The sequence below is a fragment of the Ammospiza nelsoni genome, chromosome Z (assembly GCF_027579445.1).
Source record: "Ammospiza nelsoni isolate bAmmNel1 chromosome Z, bAmmNel1.pri, whole genome shotgun sequence".
In the NCBI taxonomy this organism is placed as follows: domain Eukaryota; kingdom Metazoa; phylum Chordata; class Aves; order Passeriformes; family Passerellidae; genus Ammospiza; species Ammospiza nelsoni.
The window spans coordinates 32,950,805-32,964,377 of NC_080669.1; the positions used below are offsets into that span (position 1 = coordinate 32,950,805).

At 36.4% G+C, this 13,573-nt stretch overlaps 1 protein-coding gene across 2 annotated transcripts in view; it reads left to right on the forward strand.

Annotated features, from left to right (window-relative positions):
• Nucleotides 1-13,573, forward strand: part of FRMD3 (FERM domain containing 3) — a 131,871-nt gene that overhangs the window by 44,720 nt on the left and 73,578 nt on the right. The window contains exons 1-2 of one of the 2 annotated variants that reach the window (XM_059492449.1): nt 3,669-3,793; nt 13,405-13,509. Coding sequence is in view for 1 of the 2 variants with exons in the window: in XM_059492448.1 (XP_059348431.1) it covers nt 13,405-13,509 (105 nt within the window). In the remaining variant the exon portion in view is untranslated. Of the gene's footprint in view, nt 1-3,668; nt 3,794-13,404; nt 13,510-13,573 lie in introns of those variants that run through there. The other variant, XM_059492448.1, reaches the window with a different exon arrangement.

A 13,573-nucleotide genomic window follows, 5' to 3' on the forward strand; every position in this document is an offset into this window, starting at 1 on the left:
GCTGTAGAAAAAAAATGCAATTATTTCATTTTACAAAAGATAAGGCTGGCAAGTATGAGACATTAATTGGATAAAATTGTGTTTGTTCCAGATTATGTAGATAGCTAAATCATCTAATGGCCTTCTCTAATGTTAAATGAATCCCTTATTGTTTCTTCTTGACATCTTTGTATTTATATACAAAGTGTGTACCTGTATGTATGCACAAAAAAAAATATGGAGTGTGTATGTGTGAGATGTAGCAAAGAACTCAGTATAAGCTAGAAAAGGAAATGCCTTTGATGAGCTAAATGCAGGATGATGGTCAGCATTTTTAATCTATTGGCCATTGCTATGAGAGATCCTTTATTAAATATTTCAAGACTAGTATCTTCAGCCATGATTGAGCATGCACTGCAGAGGTTCAGTGGAGTCAGTTTTAAATAGGTAGTAATGTCTGGAATTACTGGAACACATCCTTTGGAACTACACATATTTGTGTATTGGGTTATAGGCATGGCAGGAGAAGTTTATATTTGTGTTTCTGTTTGCTGTTGAGAGGAGATGATGAAGACAAAGCTTCAGAGGATTGGCTGCTGGGTACCTTGATGTGTGAGACCTACCTGCATGGCCTGAGGCTGGCCACACACTGCATGGTGAAGAGGAAGATAGGCAGAATTGGGAAGGGTTAGAGAAGACTAGGTGGTGAGACTGGGCAGCATAAGAGCAGAATGTCATTCCTGCACTAAAATAAAGTTTAAATGCCTTGTATGAAAGGGAATCTTTTATCTTTTCTAGAAAAATATATCCTGGTTTACTGGTTCTTGTGTCTCTGATATGGTTTTGCATAACTCTGGTGCATTCTCAGTTGAGTTTTCAGTGAGGTCTGGTCTTCAAGGCTCTTCAGAGAACACTTGGACATGGGTGGGTTTGGGTTAATGGCAGTAGAAGCACTTGATGGTGAAATCTTCAGAGATTTGCAGAATCACAGAAAATTCTGAGTTAGAGGGCACCCACAAGGATCATCAAGGTCAGCTCTTAAGTGAATGGCTCATATAAGGATGAACCCACAACCTTGACATTACCAGGCTCTAACCAACTGAGCTAGCCCCAGTGGCCATCCCCTGCTCCCTGCTTTCCTTCGGCTTGCTGCTTTCCTTGTACTTAGGGCACATGGCTGAGGATGATTGCTGCATCCCACAAGGAAGGGCGCAAGGCCACTGAGTGTCTGATTGCTCTCTCACCAATTTCCATGCTGGCTTGTTTCTTGCTTTATTTTTCAAAAGTTCTTTTTGCACCGATGTGTCAGGCAGAAAGAGAAATCTGAAAAGTTGTCCTGTGCTGCAAGACAAGATACCTTTTATTCTTTGGTGTCATCTGCTCATTTATGTAACTTCTCCAGTTTTGAAAAAGAGGTTCATTATAAAATAATTTCATCCTGAGGTTTTGCAGTCAGTTTTGGCAGAGCAGTTACAAAGCTGTCAGAGTTTTGCTTCTTAGAATCTGCTTATCAGCTTTGCACTGCATCTAGCTCTTTCCTAAGACACTTTTAAAGAAGTTTTTTTCTTTCACATAAGCCTGTAGTATCCATAGATGACCTGGGTGAGGAGAATGTAGACTTGGTTTGCTCCCAAATTACAAGAGGTTAAGTACAGGTTTTCAACTCTCAGAGGACAATAAGAAATCTTACTTTACTTTTACTTTGCAATAATATTCAAAGCCATTCACTCCTTTTTCAAGTTCCTTAGTTGTCTTCCTAAGTTTTTTCTATTGCTCTTCTTCAATTCTAAATGTGATAGGAATTTAAAGAGAGACCTTTCTGATGAAACAATGACCTAGGAACCAGCTGTACTCTCTGTTTATGAAAGTTACTGTATATTATATTTTTTGCCAGGTCTCCTTCCACTCCATAATCACCTGTGTGAGAACAGGAGTTTATTTAAAAAGTTGTGGTTTGATGTTTAAATATCTGTTAACAAGATATTTAAACATTCCCTAAAAAACAAGATATTTGCACATTCCCTAAAAAAATTTGCTCAGGAGAACTGTGCTTATTTATGTACAGGAAGTAGCTTCCATCATATGTTTTTTTTATCTGCCACTACATGTACTGAAATGAGTATAGGCAATCCTATTAAACATCATCTTATGGGGTTTTTTTTTGTTTTATTGGGTTTTATATTTAGTTGCAACAGGCAATGCGGGTGGTTAAGGGAAATCGATCAGTGTGCATAAACATCCTCTGCATCCATGGATTTTTCAAGGCATTCCCCAAATGCCAGCCACCAGGGAGAAAATTTCCAATATATAAGCACATAATCTCTAGTCCTTTTTTCCCCTCCTCGTCTTTTTTTCATTCAGTTTCAGCCAAGAGCTAAACTTTTATAAGTATCAAAGATAGCAAATTTTGCCCTTAATAATAGGAAAGAATAGACAGAATAGTATTGTTGTAAGGTCAGGAAAACTGAGTTACATACATTTGGTATGTAATTCAGGGCTTTGCTTTCCTTTTATTAGATGGGGAGACACATTTGCAGCAGTCTAGGATTTATTTTGGGGGAGGCCATCTTAAAAGAGATACAAGAGTAACTACTGCTAAGAAGAAAAAAAGTATGCTGAGTTCCCAACTTAGTAAAAAAGGATGCATTTAATAGTATGTCAGTACGTTCCCCAAGTAAAAAATGTGGAAAACAGACCAATTATTGAAACAGCAAAAAGTGAGGTCAGCTTGCCTTTGATCTCTGCTGAGTGTGTGGGAACAGGAAGTCTGAGCATATGATGGAATGATGAAGCTGAATCTGACACAGTAAGGGAGAAAGTGAAGTCTAGTAAAGGTGAAACAATTTTAGGGTCTGTAAAATGCATTGCTTTATTATCTTCTTTTTTTGCAGCTGTGGTTAATGGAATAAGTCTGTAAAGCCCTCTCTTTGAATTTTTATTGTGTGTTAGGTTTTTGTGATGATAGTTAAAAGAAATTCAGAAAGACTTGTTTTCAGTCTGTATTCTTATAAGTACTTCTTTAAAGAGTGGGAAAAAAAGACCATAGTTGTAATTTTGTGAGGTGATGATTATAAATGCAAGGGTTGTTCTGGCTATGCTATGCAATGGAGGTTTTATTTTAGGTAGTGCTAATGAGGCAGTTTGTATGTCTTTCAAGGACTGAATGACCTCCAGAAAGAAAGAAAGAGAGAAAGAAAGAAAAAAAAAATCAATCCAGCTTTCCCAAAATGCAAAAAAAATGTGAGCTGGGGAGTTTTTCTTTGGCAAGGAGACAGAAATTTGTATGACACAGAGAATGAGTTTCTCCCCTGATGTCAATAGCTGGCTTTTATTAAATACCGTTGGGGTGCATTGGTGTAGGCACCATGTCCAAGGAAATCTTCTGGAGGACTTCTTTCTTCACTGTTTTCAATCCACCATTAATTTGCTCTTTTGAAGATTGAATGTCAAATCTTACAAATTTAATGTTTGTTTTTCTTCAAAACAAGCATTTAACAACTGGGATTATTATGAGGGGGGAAAGTACTGATGAAAGATTCTTTACTGTGTAATTATTTCTGGCAGAAAAATATATTTAACCATATGTGTCTATAAAGCACTAGTTGAGCAGCTTGGAAATAATTTCTTGTGGTAAAATTATTCCTACAGTCTGCTGAAAGAAAGTACAGGAATGAAGCACTGCGCTGAGTGGGAAATGAGCCAACATGATCCTTGAAGTTACAAAATTTCTGCAGTCAGAGCACATAGGAAAAGTGATTAAGCGTTCTGACATATTACCAAAGATGGATAGAAAGGAGTTACTTACCTAAGGCAGGTAAGCAGGATGAGTAGTTGAAAAAATGTGTATTGGTGGATTCTAAATTAGTAGAATGTGAGAGATCTTTGTGTTTATCCCCATCCTCTTTCATCAAAACTTTTTTTTTTTAATGTGCATTTTTTGAAGATGCACAGTAGGTATTATGGCAAGTGTCCTCTGAGGCATAATGATATAATTATGTCGTATGTCTATCTGACAGTTCAAATGCATAGCATGGTGAGGATTCCTCAATTAACCGAAAATTTTATCCAGGCCCTTATCACATGAGATTAGTGTATGAGTTGCATTTTCAGCTGGTTCACTGAGAGCTGGTGACTTCTTCACCATGACTGAGGGTCTTGTCTGTCAGGAGATATTATTTGGGAGTTGCAGGACTTGTTGTGATTGGGTGTGCTCCAGAGATGATATTGCCAGATCAATGACTATATAGCTGGGTATGTGATTCCAGAATAATCCACAGAGTGATGGATCAAATTTCTGCAATATCTAGTTGTATATTCTGTTCATTATGTGAGCTCTTAGCCTTTCACATCAGCCTAATAGCCTTTCAAATGGGCATCACTTCATCCTCTCTAGGGACTGTGTTCCATGGTCTTACATTTATTCCTCCATTCCTCCCAGCAGTGCATACCCATCCCGTGCCATGCTTGCAGACATTCAAGATGTGTTTCCTCGTCCGAGGTGACGAACATGTGGGGATCAGCTGAGGGGCCACTCAGGGCTTGCAGGGGTTCCTCTGCTCTACTAACAGCTTCTTTCAAGCCACCCTTTTCTCCCACTTGGTGCGGAGGCAAAGGCGTGTTTGTTCCCACACGACCCTTACCATGGTTGGGGTTCAGTTTGTGCAGCTGAGCTCGGAAATGTGCTCCTGAAGGGGCATTCTAGCAACTACCCTGGCTGGCTGCTTTCACCTGGGCAGCATAAGTGAGCTGCATCATTCACTGCTGAGTCTCCCTTTAGCCTGGGCTCAGGGAGGTGTCTTGTTTGGCTAGAAGAATTTTTGGTGCTTTTCTTTTTTAAAAACACTTCTTGTAAAATAAGGACAGACTGCTATGCATCTGTTGGAAAAGGCATATTTAAAAAATGGTACTTGGAGTTGTAGTTGAGCATGTAGTGATTTTTCTGTCTTTCGAAACTACTGAGAAGATTCAGGCCAAGGGAGGATTGTTGACCATCACCTGTACTGGGGGACATTAGGTATTTTTTATTAAATTCCTGGTTTGGCTTTTATGTTGCTTCATAGGTGGGGACTGAGAACTCATTCCTGAAATCTCTTGTCCACTTTCCTAGATGTGATACGATGTCAAGAATGAAAGAGAGAAAGCAGAGTCAGGTTTGCTGAACAATGCTGGATATTGAATAAAATGATAGATTTGTTGACAGAAGGACTCAATTCCTTTTAAGAAATCGATAGTGTCTCAGATGGCATCACAAATGCAGTGCTAATGGAAGCTGTTATCAGAAGTGAGCAGTTAATGCTGCAAGGCTTCTGTGAGGCTCACACTTCGGGGACACAAAGCCTGCATGGCTAAGTGATGCCCATGTGCACAACAGCAAATGAGCATGATCCCTGTAAATGAATATTGCATTTGTGGTCTCCTCAGTGCTTGCCAGCCAGACTGGTGGAGACTTTTGAAAGCTGCAGTATGCAAACTATAAATATTTCTTTTTTATTATTTATAACTTACCCATGGGTCAGAGTAATTTACTTGCAGAATATCACTGAGGTCAAGAACTGATTGTGTGAAAGCTGTTACCTGTCTTCACCGCTGCTGCTCAGGTTTTACTGTGTAGTAGAATATACTTTTCATTTTCCATAGTATTTTGCTTTTAGAATAGTTTTCATTGCATGGGACTGGCATTGCGAGATTTTTTTCTGTTGTGTAATTTTTTCCTTTTCCTCTTCATCTGTTATTATTTGATCACTATCCTCATACAATAACCTCTAATTTAAGAGAGCATAAAAATATGCTGTCTTATGGACAAATCTGTCCATCTGTTGCAAATGAATAATGTAAATTAAAAAAAAAAAAAATAACCTCAAATGATCCTCATTTTCCAAACAAGATAGGAGGAATTTGACAAGTATGTTTCTGACCTCACTGCAGCAATTATTTCTGGGTAAATTTTCAATGCTTGAACCTTTAGCCTTGCAGTTTCATTGAAGATTAATAGAACTTCCTTAGCTACATTCACATATACACCCTTGAAATTGCTGTTCCCTTATTTCTCTTCTTCCCAACATAGACATTATTCTTTTTTCTTTCCTTTCTCCTTTATTTTTAAGATATATTTTAATAATTCTTCCCCAAAAGAAACTGCAAATAAAGGCTTGTTTATGGGGTTCTTTTTCTTTAGTTCTCTTTATTAGTATGTATAGCTTAGGGCCCAATTGATAATTAAGAGCTTAAAAATTTGAGTTTAAAGACTGATATATTTGCAAAAATTATGTCCTTTAAGATCCATTCCAGTTTACCAAATGAATTCTAAAACCAGAGTAGTTTCTGTCTCAGACATGAAGCATTTTTTATCACTATTAACTGCTAAATTCCCTATGAAATAAGATGGACATTAGTTCTCTAATGTTTTCTATCATCTATTCACATACTTTTATTTGTAGTAGAATATATTAAATGACAGATTTAAAAATTGTTCCTTCACTAAGTTCTAGAATTAGATAATGTTTATAGAAATTATTTTTAATGAATGTAGAAATAGTAACTAGTATATGGAACAAAATATATACTTTGCATACACTTTTATATTAGTTACCCATATAAAATAATGTGTGGAAGAGGTAATTAACATAAAATAATGTGTGTTATACTTACTTATAATTAAGTAAATGTCAGCGACTTTATTGCAGTGTCATGTTTTGTGACTTTCATTAAAAATTGTTGGCCCTTTTTTTTGCTTCATTTTAAGTTTGTAGAAATATAATTAATTCTTCACTGTTAACAGAAGAAAAATCTGCAATAAATACTTGGTTTCTAAAATGAAATCTTCAATTTCCAATTTGTTTGTTTTCTTTCAGCAAAAGTTTCCTTTTGTATTTTGGGACTTAAACTACAATAAAAGAAGTAAATTATAACTGACTCCTCTTGCAACTGAGAAAATTTTCTGGTTAAATGTTATATACTAGACTAGACTCTAGTTTAGTACACTCTTCCAGTGTATTTTCAAATAGTATAAAATACTGTAGAATGATGATTATGGATGGAAGGAATTCCTTTTAAAAGAGTTATACCACTTTAGCTGAGGAGTGAAACAGGCATGCTTTTATTGTTCTATATATTTTGAAGGTATTATTCAATATTGACTTCTTGTGAGACCTTTTCATATATTCCTGTTGTTGTTTCCAAAGAAGTAAAAAAAAATGGCAAAGTACTTGTCTCTGTATCTATCTTGTGAGTACTTGCTGTCATCTGTAGTCTCAGTGAATCCATAAATCCAAAGAGCCATAAGAAATTTGCAGGGGGCATGGGATATCGTCAGGGTTAGGGCTGGCTCAGCTTTTCCATGTCAGAGTTGAGTCTGTTCCACGTCACTGACTTTGGTTGCTGCAGAATGAGGGTTCTGTTCCAGATTCTGTTATTCAGGCAATACTTAAAAATTTATCTAGAAGATACTGAGAAATTCCGGCATGCCTAGTTGTCCTCCTTCTCTGTGCCCTTAGTTCTCTTCCCTGTTCAGCTTCAGAGGATGGATGTTAAATGAATCCCATTCCAGGGCACATACCACTCCAGTGATGCTCAGTGAACTCTTTTGCTGTGCCACTGGAGACAAATGCAAATGTGATTATAGCTGTATCAAAATGGGCATGAGCAGGGATTGCTCCCAGTTGTCCTTCCACAGCCAAACTCTGGTGTGCGAGAGCTGGCCCCATCCTGAACTACGGAATAATTGTCAATGAAATAGAAGTCATGTGCCTGTTGGTGTTCAAGTAATTTCTGTCATGAAAAGCCTAGAAGAAATATGATCTTATCACTGGTAGAGGATGTCCAAAGAAAAGTCAAAAATGTGAGACATGGCAGTCAAAGATGTAGTTTGGCTCTGTTACTTTTTATAATTGTTACATATTGTCAACAGAACTATCTTTTTTACAGTTTTTAGTGGATAAAAATGCTTTTTATGCTTTTGGCTTTTGTTTTGGGGTTTTTTTTGGTTTTTTTGGTTTTTTTTTTTTTTTTTTACCTTAGAGGCACAATGGTTTTGTCCATTTTTCTGACTGGACTAGTTTTCATTCTTCTGTTCTATCATGATTGTTCTTCAATACATGCATTTCATTCTTTTACATCTATTGAACTTCAAATATGTTGCACACCGAAGAAAACAAGCATACAAAATCAAACAGCACGCTTGCCTTGCCTGAGAGCCTGAATTTCCATTAATTTAGACAGAAATGCTGGTTTCATTGTGCTTTGTTTGTTGTGTTGATAGTTTTTAGTTTGTTTGGTTTGGTTTGTTTTTGTTTTTTTGGGGTTTTTTTGTGCGTGACTTTAGACTTAAGTAAGCACTTAAGTGACCAGCTTTAGGCCTAGGGTCACTGCTAGGAGCTGTTCACACAAGTAAAGACACTTATGGGATGAGGATTGAAATCCCCAGTATTAATAAATATGTGTTTATGACTCTGCACACTTCTTAGTAAAGTCAGTGGCTTCCTGACAGAGATAAGCACAGATGGCAGGACTTCAGTGGTTAGATAACAGAGCAGAAATATTGTGTTTAATCTGCTTGTGATTCTTGCTCTTCCTTGTGACGACATTCAGATAAATAGACACAGAACTCCACAGTAAAGCAAATTCAAATAGGGAAAACATTTCACTGAATGTAAGATCTTAAAATGTTATAAGTAGTTTTCCTTTCATTTTTAGTTTTATGAAGCATTGACATAAAGTCAGAAAGGTTTTGTGATCTTGTTTTATGTCATTGGGGAATTGTTAAATTGGTAGAACAAGTTACACTCTGCCTTGCTTTTTAAGTTGCATCAAGATAGATGAAATAAAAAAAAAATCCCCAAAGCAAGCATGAGATGGGGATAATGTGTTAATCTGTGCAAGAGCTACAAAGATTCCTTGTAATTACCAAGGAATTAGGTTACTCAGTCATAAATTTGCAGAGCTGCAGAAATGGAAGCTGTAATAAGAGTGTCTGGTAGGGAGAATGAAGCATTCTCCAGTTTGTTACTCAGTTCCTAGAGCTGAGGTAGAAACTCAGGTTGCCCTCTGAGCCTATCAATGGAAGACTCCATGTGATCATGTTTTCACATATTGTTGCAGCACAGAACATCCCGTTTTGCTTAATTCTTTTGCACAGCTGCTAGTTTAGTTTGATACATATTTGTTTCAATGAAAATGAAAACTTTTGATCCAGCTTAAAAAAAAGCAGTGTTTAACAGTTATTTGCAAACTGACCTTGTGTGTTCGGGGATTTTGCCATTTACATGGTATTATATCTGTTAGATATGTGTTGGGGTTTGTTGTGGGATTTTAGTAGTATTAAGGTCAGATATTCAAATACAGCCATAGGAAAAACATACTCATCTTGTCTGTGCCTATTGATCTAAATAAATCAGAAAGTAATTTCTCAAATTATTTATAGAAATCTCCAAATTTTTAAGTGTGTGGAATATCTGCATTATAGGACTTTGTTTAAAGACATTGCATGGGTTACAAAAATATGAACGAAAATATTTCTCATTTCAAGGCATATTTGAATGAATACACTTTAAAAAGTGGCTTATTTATTAGTATCATTTAATTGAACACAATGTATTCATTACAATTCAGGATATTTCATATATCTCATCTACAGACTTTTCTGACTATTGCTTCTGCCTGCATATGTGTTCTTTAATGGACGATAGTGGATAACTTCTGAGTGAACTGTGGTATAATTCTCAAATATTTGAGCTGTGAAAATTTTAAGTGTATGACTTGACTGTTACTTTCAGATCCCTGTTGTTTGTGGCTGAAATTCTTCAGTGGTATTGGAAATAATGGGTTTTTTATTATGTAATTTTTTCATGTTCTGACAAACATTCTAAAATGTAATATAAAATTATTTTTCTGAATTGCTACAAAGTATATTTTTGTATAAAAGGATTCAAGGATTGTTTTTGTTTCTTTGGTTTTTTTTTTTTTCTTTTTTTTTTAAGGATCACTTAATTGGAAAGCTGTATAGCAACTGTCTGAAATTTCAGGCAATGTTTTATATTCATTATTCTCTGACCCAAATCCATTCCCCTGCTCTGTTGTGGATGACTTGCTGTTCTTAATTTGTGTTATCCAGATTCTTTCACGAATCAGAACGAAATTGTGTTTTAATATATTCTTTTGTAGCATGGTAATATGTAGTAATGTGTAGAAAAAGATCATTAGATTCTAAAGCTCAGAAGAATTTGAAGCATGGTTAGAGAAATATAAAAAATGTTTATTTATTCTGCTGTTTGGAGAAAATAAAATTAACTGCCATTGCCCATCCTTCTTGTCATACAATCTATTATGAATTAGGACTTGATGTGTAATGTGCCACATCAAGTATTTTCCTCTGTGTATCAATTAAGATATCTTTATTTTTTTCAAAATTTCAGGTGTCTAGAAGGCTTTAAAAGTGGAACATTTACAATTTCATATGATGACTCTCACTACATTATGCATGTGCTGAATTACTCGACTTTTGTGCGCCTTGAATTTTTTTTAAAATGTAATGAACTGAAGGGGGTATATTAACCAAGGGTGAATTATTAACTAGTCCCTTCTGTTTATCGATGGGAGGCTTAAAGATTGCTAGAGCATGAATCTAGCTTGGAGGCTTTTTGCTCTTTTTAGTTTGGTTTGTTTCCATCATCTATTTTCCAAGGAAGAAAACTAGGACATCAATTCCTTTTAGAAACAGAACGGCGTCACTGGATTGATAAACATTATGTGTGCTGTAGGCTTTTATTGGTTTCTTCAGGAGCTCAGAAATTTGTGATTATTTAGGTGACTGAAGAAAAGCAAATTTTAAAATTCACAGATTAGAATGTGAAGCCCTAGTAGTTTGTTATAGAAGATTGTATTACTGACCGTTCTTCCAATGTGTCCTGGTTTAGCGCATACAAGCATCATATAGACAAGCCAGAACACAGTGACACCCTCTAAATTTGTCAGATGAAAATATGGATAGTCTGGCTTCCCCATTTCCAGTGTTTTAAAAAATGGATTTCGTTTGTATACTGTTGCCAGTAAAATCTGTTTTCATGTTTGATTGTACCTGAGTCATCTAATAGCTGTTATTTCCCAGTCCAATTTAATTTGCTGTAGATTAGTTGAAAACTGTATGCAACTTAAATGTCACATCTGTGTTTATAATTGCCCCTACTGCCTTTGTGATGAAATGTCACCATGCAATTTTGTCAATATTTTGATGGTCTCAGCCACAAAACTTTCCAGACACTTACAAGATTTTAAGTTAGGAAGCAGTTAATTGAAATATGGCTGCATAAGTGTATGGTTTTTTGGTTTTTTTTTGTTAGCCACAGGGAGAGCTACAGTTTCCCTTTTGTATTTTTCAGACTTTGATACGACTTTTCCTTTTGAGGAAAGCGTTCTCTATGTTGTCTCCAGGATGCCCATACTTGTAACTGGGTACAGCCCCAAGAGATGTCAGTGAATGTAACCACTCTTAACAGTAAACAAGTTGATTCTTTAATGTCTTGAGGCTGGAAGGAAACCTGTTGCATCTAGGTTACATGGGAAAAGGTAACACTACAAGGTGCAAAGCATGGGGATGCATGATCACAAACTGAACAGACAAAATGTGTTATCATCCTTCGATAAAGGCTGTTTAAAAATACGAAAACAAATTATGGGAGCACCATGTGCAGACAAGGCAGAGATATCTCCAGGCAAGTAGGAGAGCATGGAAGAGTGCAGGACTAAAGTTTATAAGAGATAAAAGGGAGAGACAGATAGGTGTAGGGGAATCAGATGGCTTACACAGTAACATTGGAAACAGAGATTGCCGCATCTTTTCCTCTTCCTAGGAAAAGGAAATCTGTAGAGAAATTGGCAATTCCATTGTGGCTGGAAGTGAATTTGGGAAGAGAGGAGGTTCTTATGGCTGGCAAGGTTACGTCTGCAGGAGCGTCAGCATACAGAAGGGCAATGCATGTCTTTGTCAGGGCCTTAACTGAGGGTGTTTTTTATTTTGTTATCTGTTTGTTGAGTGATGGAGACCAAAAATAAGCAACTGTATCTACATGAGAATTCCTTATTAATTGTAAAGGTAAGAGAACAAAAATTTAGTTCACAGATTGTATTATTTTCTAACTCTCCAGTCTTTAGCATGTCTCATTTTTCCTGTGGGAAGCAGTAGATCTCACCAAACAGTGGTGGTGCCCAAGCTATCACCTCCTCTGCCCTTTAGAGCATGGTGCTGGCTTGGGCTCAGCTACTTCTGTGCAAAGTGAATATGCTAGCAACACCCAGCCTTGTAAAGTACCATGAGATATATAGATGCCGTCCCTTCAATTTTGCTTGCCATGCTCTTTACAGCTTAAAGTACCTCTTAAATTCTTAAAAAAAAGTTTGAACAAGGCATAGCATTAAAGTTTTCAGGAAGTAGTTTGGAGAAAAACAATTAAGTAGTATTTTTATATAAAGTGATTTCATGTCCTGTGTAGTTTCTATTCAGTAGACATCAAAGAGCTGAATTCAAATTGTTTCATGTCAGCAAAGGGTAGAGGCTCCTGGTCTGCAGCAGAGATGTCTCAGTGCAGGATAAGGGTGAACACATAGAGGGAAAAAAATGTAGAGACCTACACCACTGTGTAGTAAAGCACTGTTGTCTGTTTGAAAGGGACTATTTCAGGAAAACAGCTTTAGTCTCATGCCAATACTGACACAAATCACATTTCAGAAAAAAACCCACATGAACCTTCACATTAGCTGGATCAGAAGAAATGTGAAAACTCGTGTAGGATCTCCATATTAGGCGTCAGATAAATGAGAATAAGCCCACACTCTTGAGATGAAAGAAAACAGAAAGAAAGAATGAGATTGTTAGCTAAATATCATGTGTAACACTAAGATTTGGCTGTGGTTACCCAGTGACAACACAAAGATGAAAACTTCTCTTTCAGTCATTTGGGCATTTGTTCTTTATGCTGTAGCTTTGAGTTAATGGAGGGAATTAGTGATCAGACCTCTCTTGCTGTGGGCACTGTGTAAACATCCAATAGAGTACTCACATTCAGATCTGCTTTCAAATTTGAGAGGATAAAAAACCACAAAGGGTTTTGAAATTCTGTATATAAATGTTATGCCATTATAGCATCCGTGGAAATATGATTGCTAGTGGCATATTAAGTCTCATAAATTTGTAGCCATTAGAGCAGCAAGAGTTTTCCTGAGGTAGGAGTAGTAATGATATTTCCTTAACCAATCTATGAATGTGCAGGGAGTGTATTGATCATTACTCTCTTGAGTCTTATAGAGACAATAAACAGTTAAATCCTTGTCCTCATCTGAATAACAACAAATTTCACTTATCATTTTCCTTGACACTTTGCATAGCTTTGTAGACAGCAAATTCACATAATGTTTAATCTCTTTATCTTTTTACAGAGGGAAACCAAGGGTCAGTTTCTTATCGATCACATCTGCAACTATTACAGCTTGCTGGAAAAAGACTATTTTGGCATTCGATATGTTGACCCTGAGAAGCAGAGGGTATGTATATAATCTCTGACTAAATTTGCTTTAAAGTAAAGTTAATTGAAGTTTTTTTTTAGTA